This window comes from Kryptolebias marmoratus, linkage group LG17, assembly GCF_001649575.2.
Source record: "Kryptolebias marmoratus isolate JLee-2015 linkage group LG17, ASM164957v2, whole genome shotgun sequence".
Lineage (NCBI taxonomy): Eukaryota > Metazoa > Chordata > Actinopteri > Cyprinodontiformes > Rivulidae > Kryptolebias > Kryptolebias marmoratus.
Window position 1 is genome coordinate 5,395,430 of NC_051446.1, and position 11,028 is coordinate 5,406,457.

At 39.2% G+C, this 11,028-nt stretch overlaps 1 protein-coding gene across 2 annotated transcripts in view; it reads left to right on the forward strand.

The window, feature by feature from the left end:
- epha7 (eph receptor A7) overlaps window positions 1-11,028 on the forward strand; it is a 172,725-nt gene that overhangs the window by 32,050 nt on the left and 129,647 nt on the right. For both annotated transcript variants that reach the window (XM_017432779.3, XM_037980608.1), the window contains exon 4: window positions 4,203-4,358. In XM_017432779.3, the coding sequence (XP_017288268.1) occupies window positions 4,203-4,358 (156 nt within the window). The remainder of the gene's footprint in view (window positions 1-4,202; window positions 4,359-11,028) is intronic.

Genomic DNA, 11,028 nt, shown 5'->3' on the forward strand with positions numbered 1-11,028 from the left:
AGGGAACACTGTGTCCAATATTCGTATTCATCATAAGGGGTCTTTGGGCTGCACTTCGTCGGGCCCCTCACCTAGGACCTGTCTGCCTTGGGTGACCCTACTAGGGGCATGAAGCCCCTGACAGCATAGCTCCTAGGATCATTGGGACACTCAAACCCCTCCACCACGATAAGGTGGCAGCCCAGGGAGAGGCACAGTGACTCATTTTAGGTTAATTTCATAGTTTGTATGCAGGACTATTCACAGAAGTGTAGACTTCCTCCAGATTGTTTAGGAGTCAAGCCTATTTCTTTTTTCTGTTTAGTTGATGTTTTGCTGTGAAGTGCTGCCGTATAAATAAATAAAATGAGCTGAACCTCAGAGGAAACTGTGGTCCCTGCACACACAGCTGACCAGTAAGCATGGAAGCCAGTCTCTTGTTGGGCTGTGATTGCTGGAGACTAGATGGTAAGACTTTAGGAACTAGGGGTGAAACTAGGGAACAGTGTTCATAGAACTTTACTTTTGGCAAAAGTGGCATTATTTTGCATAGATTTGTTAGTTTTGTCACTTGTATGTTGCCAAAACATACAGTTGTCTAAACATTAAGCACAAAATGCTCTGTGAAATGACACAGCAATAACTTGGGGAAGAAGAACAGTTTTATATTTGCAGCATTTTGAAGACTTTCCTCTGCAGCTGATTAGCACCCTCTGCCAGAAAGGCCAACGCTTTTTTGCAAAAGCAAAGTGATCTCAGACCATTTTCACACATCATTTTCCCAATAATTACAAACTAATAATTATGGTTCCCTAAAAACATCTAATCACTACCGTTTAGCTGCTCAATGTTAACAAATGTAGGTTTTCTGTTTTCTTTAGTTGAGAGGTCGTTCAGTTGTGGTTGAAGTGGAAGACAAAAAGCAGGCAGATAAGCTTTACGTTTGATTGCAGCTGTATAAATTATTATTATTTTTTAAATATGTAGCATATTATAATGTCCACATGCAAACAATACAGCATGTCCTGCCATTGTTCATTTCACTGCATGTACAGTATTTGGTAAGGGTGTAACAGTACCCTTAAGTTCATACAAGAGTAAAGAAATAAATCCAGACATTAACTCTGCCAGAAGAAGAGAAGCAGAAACAAAAGAAATACAAACCACCCTTGTTAGTAGGGAGGTTCTATGGTAGTAGGTTATGTACAGCAATGTAGAATTTGTTAGCTGGTAAATTAAATATTTAAAAAAAAGCAAACTTTACTGACTTTTCTTTTCCAATCTGAACTACAACGAGCTACACACAAGCCATGTGTCAAACAAAAAGTTGAATCAACTCCAGAAAGGGATCTCATCAAAATATTACTTAAAGATAGATAAAATAAAACAAAGACCAATAAATGTTTCTTTCAATAATATGATCCAGATTTCAGGCAAAATAAAAAGCAACGCAGAAACATCTCCCAATGTGAAAATATAAAATAAATAAAATGTGAAACACACAAACCTCTCAGCTAGCTGAGTACTTGTGTGGGAAAACAAGGCTTGTTACTAATAACTTTCTACCCTACTTTATAAAGTGTGGATTATTTGACAGAACCGCCTGCCATACCTGAACCTCTTGTCTCTGCTGCAGCTGTGGCTCTGCAGAGCTGGTTTGAATCAAACAGGCACATCTTCAAGCTTCTGCATCTTATTTGGAACCAGCTGGCCTTTGTTTGCTGTAGAGTATTAAGGTAGCATCTTACTTTGCTTCTTTTCAGTCTGGGCTCTTAGCAAGATGCAGTTAATTAAAACATGCACAGTCACAGCTCAGTGAGGCTAAAATAGGAATCAACTGTGGGATTCAAGCTGAATCACTGAATCTTTAACATGTCAACTTAAAACAACAACACATGGATTTTTGTGAATTAGTAAGGTGTAAAGTAATGTTATCTCTTCAAATGAGTGATAAGTCATATGCAGCCTTGAATCTGTTTACCTTCTTGGGCAAAGGTGAAAGGTAAAATGGTCCATGTTCTTGTCTTTGAACCTTCTGACCCCAAAACTCCTCAGTTTCAAAAATAATCTGATAATTTTCTTCCTAAGTTGTAGTTTATCTTCAGGTGCTTCAGCATGAGATTTTACATTTTTCTGATGACTCAACATTCTTTCTGACGCCAGCTTGGATCAGAACGGGAACTTGGTGGTTTGTTCTGTCTTGTCCTGTTTATGATGGGAACTCATGTATACTGCTGGGACTTTCTCAGACTGTGTTTACACAGGACTCGCATCACCTGAAGACATTTAGTCATTTGTAATGCTGCTGACATCATGAGTAAATCAGATCCTGTCTGAACTTGGCTGAGCCAAGACAGAGCAGATAGAAACCCTGGCAGAACTAGCTTTTGTTGAATTTGACTTTGGAAATAGTCATCATTTTTAAATCAGCCCTGAAGTCTTACAGAAAAAATACATTCTTTTGTGTTTGTCACATGAGAAAAATGGGCTTTTTAAATCTTATGTCTAACAATAAGAGGTATAGCTGCTGACTCAGCATAGACAGTTTTTTTTTAAAACATAATTATCAATTTGTTCCATCTAAACTCTATTTTGGAAGAAATTATTCAACAAACTGAGATCTCTGGCTGTTGGACATCAGTAATACCTTGTTGCTATGAATGAAGCACTTTATGGCTTCATAAAGACGTGGTTAAATTTGTTGGTACTCCTTTTTTTAAACAAAGAGCTAACAAAGGTCACTGAAATATTTAAAACTGAAAGTAATAAAAAGAAAAAAAAAACAACAGAAAATTCCATGAATGAAAATCAGTCAATTGTTTCTAATTTTAGTTAAAAAAAATATTTTAAAAACAAACTAATGAAACTGGTCTTGACAATAAGGATGTTACCATAGAAAATGACTGACATCATGTTGAAGGTAAAGGCTGTAGGACCATCTCCAAGCAGCTTGACATTCCTGTGGCTACAGCTGTCGCCGCCTTCTAGTTTCCAAACAAAACTTTCCAAGCAAGGCCGTGGGTGGCAACAGGTGCTTTGATTTTTGCACGTTTAAAAAATATATGCAGTTTATTTCCAGCAAAAGAAATATGGGTAAAACAATAACTTAGACGAAAACAAAAGTTAACTTAATCTGATTCTACAAACTCAAAAAATCATTTTACAAAAACCTCTCGTCTTCACACCGGACATTTGTCAGACAAAAAGCCCACTGGTGAGTTCTTAATCACCAATTAATGGGAGGGTCCAAAATGTACAAAAATAACCTAAACAATTCCAATTAATTACAGATTGTGATTCCAAAACTAACTAAAGTATATTCTAACTGCCCAAATTAAGACTAAATCGATAGAACTTGTGATTTACAAAAGATGAAACAACAACAGCTGCTCAGATTAATCAGAAGTTTAAGGTCCACAGGACTGGAGGTGGCCGCAGAAGGAACACTGATGACAAATTAAAGAGATGATAATATGAATGGGAACCAAAGATCTCACCATCAGTCACTGTTTGAGACAAAGTGGAGCCAAAGAAGGTCACTGAAGGACACGTAAAACTGGATTTGACCAAAATGCATACTGACAAACCACAAAACCTCTGGGAGACTGTCCTTTGGACAGATGAGACAAACCTGCAGCTTTTTGGCAACAAATCCCATCAGCTCTATGTTCACAGACCCCAGAACAAAGAAAAGAACCCTGTACCTGCAGTGAACCATGTTCTAGGGCTGCTTTGCTGCATCTGACACAGGGGCTCTTGAATCTGTGCAGAGTACAACTATCAAGGTGTTCCTGAGTAATTAATTTTATTCTGGCTCAGAACAAAGCATTGGACCATTCTGAGTCCTGATCTAAATCCTGTTGAACGTCTGTGGAAGGAGCTGAAACAACTGGAGAAGGAACCTTCAAACCTGAGACAGCTGGAGCAGTTTGATCAGGAGGAGGGAGACAGAATACCTGTGGACAGGTGCAGAAGTCTCAGAGAGAGTTACAGAATCCACCTGATTAAAGGGATTGTCTCAGAAGGTTGAGCCACAGAATATTCAGTTACTGTAGCATCCATTTTTCAAGGCCAGTTTCATTAGATTGTTTTTGAAAATCATTCGGTTTAAACAAAATTCAGAAGCAATGACTGATTTTCAAGGATAGAAACAAGTTTGAATGGGCCTTACATTTTGTTTTAGTCACAAATGATGTTATAGTGATGTTATTTTCTGTTCACAGCGTGCGGTCGTGGCTACTACAAGTCTTCCTCCCAGGACCTTCAGTGCTCCCGCTGTCCTGCACACAGCTTCAATGACCGGGAGGGCTCCTGGCGCTGCGACTGCGAGGACGGCTACTACCGAGCACTCTCTGACCCCCCATCTGTGGCCTGCACAAGTAAGTATGCCGAGCTGTCACTGGGTTAAAAAAAGCTGCTACATATGTGAGGGAAAAACGTCTTCCCCCCAGAGTCCTGATCCAGGCCTGTTGAGTCAATCTACCAGACTCGTCATAGTCTCCCAGCATCATATTGGAATTATGTTTAGCTGGTTGCTAATGATGGTTCATTTCCCTTTAGAGTTGTCAGTGGTAGACTGTCCCACCCAACCAGCATTCTTTGTCCTGGTCCAGGAGTCTGCAACCTGTGGCTCTGAGGCCTCATGTGGCCCTATGGTCCTTCTTCACATGGAAATAAATTATATTTAGACTTTCTTATAAGCATGATAAAAACAGATAGTTTTAACAGTTTTCAGGGTTTCCCCTGGTGGTGGGTGGTCGTTTGCCGGCCGATCGCCGGCCAGCTGTGATTTAATTAAAAAAATTTATTTAAGTTGACAGGAAAGTTGAAAATATGGCTATTTATTATGTGATATTGTAAGATATTTGTGTCAAATATTTACACAACTACAGTTTTACAAAAAGACACTTTTGAAATACTTTTTAAACAAAAATACAATTAAAATAAATACAAATTGTTTGCACCTAATTTAAATCCTAATTTAAGTCACATTTACAAATAAATTAAACTAACATAAATGAAAAAGTGCAAACAAAGCACCAACACATGTCTCACATCAAGACCAATGAATAACAACAGAGAACTCTGAGAAACAGAGATATGCTGTACTGTATTGTGCTTTTTGTGGCACAGGCTGCATGTTGGATCACTACACAAAACATGTCTAATGCTGAATTTAATAGCGTCATTTTACTGTTAAACAAGGATAAATTAGCACGCCTCATATTAATATTTTCAGTAAGTACAAAACATGCTTACTGTATTCAGTCTTGTAAAGCCACCCGCTGAATTTCGGCTCAGCTAACCTCTGTGGTCTATAAACACTCCTTTTTACCGGCTGCAGCAGTAATCTCCTTTTATGAGTTTAGAGACGTTTGATTATCTTTGTGATCTCTCACAGAGGGATCATAGAAATGCTGATACAGGTGAACCAGCTCCGCTAGAGAACCAAAATCATCCATTTTGAATGGAGCACAGCGTGCGCGGTCCACGCGTAGTTACAAAAACTGGGAGGTGCATGACCACGCATCATGACACCATGCGGGGCCTTCATACAGGGGCGGGGGACAGCACGATTGCATCACTTTTGGCACGCACCCTCGTGCTGTGATCAACGTGTCAAGTTGATGTGGGTGGAAAAAAAAGTGTATAAAAAAGACACATTTTACAATAAACAAGCAGAGCTTAGCCTGTCGGTGGAGGAGGGAAAGCCTGGTGGCTCTCCAGGCTTCTAATACACTGGGGGAAACCCTGAGTTTTCCTGTCCATATTGATGCAACATGCAAATCAGATTTCTGTGACAGAATGAGTCTAATACATGAAGCAAAAACAATTTGTTAGCAGTTAGCTTCCTCAGAAATACCCCAGAAAATTAATGAAATGTATGTGTGCAAAACTGCAGTTTTTTTTTTTCTTAGCAACTTGCATCAAACATGCCTTTGATAAAAACAATTTCTAATAAAAGGTAAAATAAATGAAAGCTTCTGACTTTATTAGTGGAAATTTAGTGAGTCACAACTAAAAAAATAATTTATTATTTATCATTTCAAAGTGGGATATTAATAATTTACCACAAATATAGAAAAACTCACAAAGGTTTGCATAACCACAGTTTCCATTTTTATCAAAGGGGGAAAAACACAAATATTTATTTTTCCTTCTTCGTAAGCTTGGTCTTCTCCTTGCTTCTACCAATGAACGTCAACAGTTTATTATAGGTATTTGGTTTCAGAATGTAAAAGGTAAAGTTATTTTTAGTAGCAGAAATGGCTGTGTTGATTGTAAAGATTGTCAGTTGAGCTGTTCTGTGACAGCCAGTGAAGGCTTCTTTACACAGGAAGGACAGGGTGGAACCAAGTGTCCCCCTCAGCTACTGGTCATAGGGGTGTGGGTTAACACTCTGCCGTATCTCTGTAGGCAAACACAATTCCTAAATGAAATCTTTGCACCTTTCCCTGTGAACTGCTAATGTATCAGAGGACACATGGATGGGCCCGCAGGCACCTGGTGGCACCTGGTGGCTGCACACACTCTCCCTGTCCTTTTCTGAGCGGATCTGTTGATTTACAGCAGCTGAAACAGCTGTATGTTTTTTATTTCCCTTCACACAAAGTGAGCTAAGTCAGAATTCTTAATGTGTGTGACACAGAAAGAAATCTATGACTCAAAAAGTGTTGCACCGGCTTGTTTGGGCACTAAATCACAGATTGAACAGAGAGGCTTTAACAGATTGGACTTGGGAGCTGATGCTGTGGAGTGTATGTGTAAACTGATTCTTTGGAATTTATGAGCAACACGTCTGCCACTGCCTGTCCAAAAACATCTTTTTTCCCAACATATTACACTCAGATGTGTTTACACTGTGAAGGGGCCGCCCACTAAAATAGAGAAACACTGGAATAGACAGTCCTGGTGCAATCTATGCAAACCAAGAGCAGAATTTGTGCCATCATTTTACTAGCAGCTATGTGGGCGTACTTAAATACTACCAGAGTAAAAACCCTAAACCCAGCATTGGAGTTAAATGACAAAAAGAGTTGTTCTATAAGCCTAAAAAATGAATAAAAACAACCGGGCTGTTTGTTTGGATAGCCATTAGCTTAGGACAAAGACTTCTGTCCTTTTCCACATACTCGGTGCTCTATGACTGATGTCACAGCTGATAAGGTACCAACTATTCATAACTATTAGACAGAACATCACTTAAAAGATGACTTGACTATCATTTTAAAACAGTGACCTCAATTAGAGTGTTAAGTTTTTTTCCAAACCTTATTTATTTGTGTTCCTGACTTCCTGCCAGTATCTGATACAGACAAGGACAGAACTCAGGGCAGACAGTGACAACAAACCACCTACCTGAGCAGCTCAGAAGCAACCATACAGTTCCTGCTCTAAAAGACAGCTCCATTACTCAGCTCTCCAACCATCCTAATCGGATGTTAACACTTTACTCTAACTTCCCCCACTGATGAAGGGTGGTGCACACAGGAGACAGTTTCCAGTTGGACTGTGTCCTTTGGCTGTTCCCTCCTGGGGGGAAATCACCTTGACCAAGTAGCTCAGTAATTACTGAAGTTGCCTAATGCACACTTTCCATTATTCATTTTCATTAACTTGGACTCTACACTTGATGACCCCATAGCATTATATGTAAATATGTATTTTTGACTTGCATGAAAAGCTTTGCAGCCCTCATCATTTACCCAGTAAAACTCCTGCCATTTCCTCATTCATCGTTAGGCTGACAAATAGTCACTAAGTTCCTTTCTTTATGTCTTTTCAACCAATGACTGAACAGGTAGAAGAAAGAGCAATTATGTTTTTGCATATGTGTGTGTGTGTGTGTGTGTGTGTGCATGTTTGTTTCTAACTGATCATGCACCATTTGTATTTAAAGAATTGCCATTAATCATTGTAGTCAACTTTGTCTCTCTGTTAGTAAGATATATTATAGACCACTTAACAAATTTAATTAAACTTTCAGAAAGTAATCACAGGGTTGACATCTACAACTGATTAACGTTTGTACTCAACCCAATTCAAGATGGCTGCCATTTCTAACTGAATTAAAAAAATAGTAATAACTCAGCCTGCTTTACAATTATTGGCCTAAAATTTGGTATCGAAGTAGCTGAGCATCATTCCCATTGACATTGCTGTTTTAAATGAAACTGTCTTTTAAAACATTGGAATTAACTTTTGGCATCGAACATATTTGCTGTTAGCAAAGTATTGCACGACACATTCGACAGATTTTAACGAAACGCTCTGAAAGTAATCATTGGATGTACTCTGCAATGGATTCACTTTTGGAGTCAGCCCAGTTCAATAGGGTTGCCACAGCTAATCAACCTTAGTGAACACAAAAATAGTTATAGCAGTCAATTTGATAAATACTGAACTAAAATGTGGTGTTATACTAGTTGAGAGAAATTCACAACACGTACTCTGAGCACGGACATCTTGCAACTAACGCACATCTTACGTTAGTTACAATGTGTGACCAACACAGCTACAATTCTGTCATTTCAATTCTTTTCATTTTAAAATGATCTTAGTCTAAAATTCTGCCATAAAAGGCAGCAGGTGATATATATTCCTTAAGCATTGCTAGGCCTTTGTTCTTTTTCAGCCTAAGAAAGAATAGTTATTGAAAATTAATTTACTCTGCTCTGAATAAATATCTTGATTGACAGACTTTTTAAAACAGGTTTGTAAAACTACGGTATCTTAAGCTTTAGTGAAACAGTGAGATGGATCTGTGACACACAGAGATTAGGAATGTGTCTCTGAGGATTTGAGTGGAAATGAGATGAAGATGTGATGTGGGGACAAGAAGAGTCAAATCCATGCTGAATAAAGATGAGTGCAGATGTTCCAAAAATACTGCTCCAAATACATTGTTTCCTGTGTGGTATGTGCTCAGGGGAGGGGGAGGGGGGTTGTTTATTGAGGGCTTGCCCACAAAGTTCTTATGCAAAGCTGTGAGAAGATCAGAAATGTGAACGGCCATCGGGAGGGATTTTCTTCAGGGGAGAGGCAGAGAGTTGAGTTGTTGACACGCTGGGGAGTTGGGCATCAATCAAACAGCAACTGTGAGCAGTGCTGCTGCAAGCTAAGGCCTGAAACGGCCGTTTGTGAGCCGCTCCACCCACCCACCCACCCCTCCCACTGCCCTCTCCCCACCCCGTAAAAATCTGCTACCTCAACAGGTTTCTGTAAGAGGTGCTGTACTTTCTGGAGTTTATACAAGACTGGAGAAGAGAGCAGATATCAGCTCGAATTAGTTTTCACTTCACTTTTTTAGGGATGCACCAGTTCCACATTTTTTCAAACCGAGTACAAGTCCAAGCATGGGCGCCTGGTACGTCTTAAAATGGAGGGAGCAAAATCATATAACTAAAGCCTGTGACTTGAATAAATATATATATAGCTCATATATATGCAGTTTAAAGTTTGTATATATTATGGTTCATATTAATGCAGTCTATGGTTTGTATAAATACAGTCAATTGTTTGTTTGTGTGTGTGTATGTATCTGTGTGTGTATGTATGTATGTGTGTACACACACACACACTCACACATATTGTATTATTCATATATTTTGTGTTGAGAAAGGACAGATTTTTAGCTGTCAAGGACAAACCTTGAAAAGAACATCACATGCAATGTAGTATCATAAGATGTCCACTAAGAGTGTTTGTGGTGAATGACTTTCAGCTACAACTACACTATTTTTAGCTCAATATATGTGTGTTGGCTAATATTGAATAGCTGTTGTGGCCATTTTGAATTGGACTGACTCCAAAAATCTATTAGTTGTATTGGTACATTCAGTGATTCTTTCCTGGAAGTTTCATTATCATTCATCCAGTGGTTTGTGGGATATTTTGGCCATAGAAAGACACACAAACACACACAAAGACGGACAAAAACTTCGGTGAGGGGCAATAATAAAGCTCTGGCTGTAAAAATATGTAATTTCCAACTAATAATCTTTGAAACAGGGATGGTTGTTGCAGATGGTTTTTAGGTCATATTTCAGAGCCCAGTCCCGCTCTGTGTTGCGTTGTAAGGTCTGAGTAAATCCAGGCTTAGGAGGAAAGAATCTGCTGCTTATCAGCCCTGAGAGGTGCTTGGGGCTAACTTAACCCTCCTCAGCCTATTAGCTGGCCCAGCTCCAATTGGAGAGTGGTAGAAAGAGGGGCAGCAGGGGTGAGTGCTATTCAAATCACCCATGAGGTAATCCTCACTCTACAAATGTGTGTTGTGACCTCGTGACCCTGACTCTAATGATGTGACTGCAGCAAAACTGAAACAGGAAGACCTACAGAAGAGTTCTTCTACTTTTAACTGAAGATCTTCCACCTGTTAGCGTCAGACCCAAAGTTACATATGTTACAAAATGTAAATAACATAAAGTTGATGCACATGATCAATTAGCGCATGGAGTATGTGTTGTCAATGATTGTCAGCCACCCCAAAGTTTATAAAACGGATTGAGCTCTAGCCTTTTTTACTTTGAGTTATAGTGGTGGTGGCTGTCTTGAATTGGGCTGACTCCATTACTTTCTCTTAGTTTTGTAAAAGTTTGTTCTCTTATTCATGAGATATTTTGCGAACAAATTGACACACTCACACACACACATGCACACACCCAGGGACCTGGGCCTGCCTTTGCCTTTCAGCAGCAGGCGACAGTCATTTTCTGATGCAAACAGACATTTGATAAAAGCTTGTAGTGCTGAGTGGTATGAAGCCCCTCCCACTTAAGATGGCCTTACCAGTTATAGTATTCCACTTATATTTGCATGGTCTTATATGATTTCAGTGTGAACAGAAAATACTTTAACTTAACATGTAATATAAACTTAACATTTATTCAGATGACTCTGCAGTTGTCGGGTGTATCAGAGATGGACAAGAAGCTGAGTACAGAGATCTGGTGGACCGCTTTGTGGCATGGTGTGGAAACAATCATCTCATCTTGAATGTGAACAAAAAAAAGGAGATGATTGTAGATTTCAGGAGAAACAGGGTCAGAT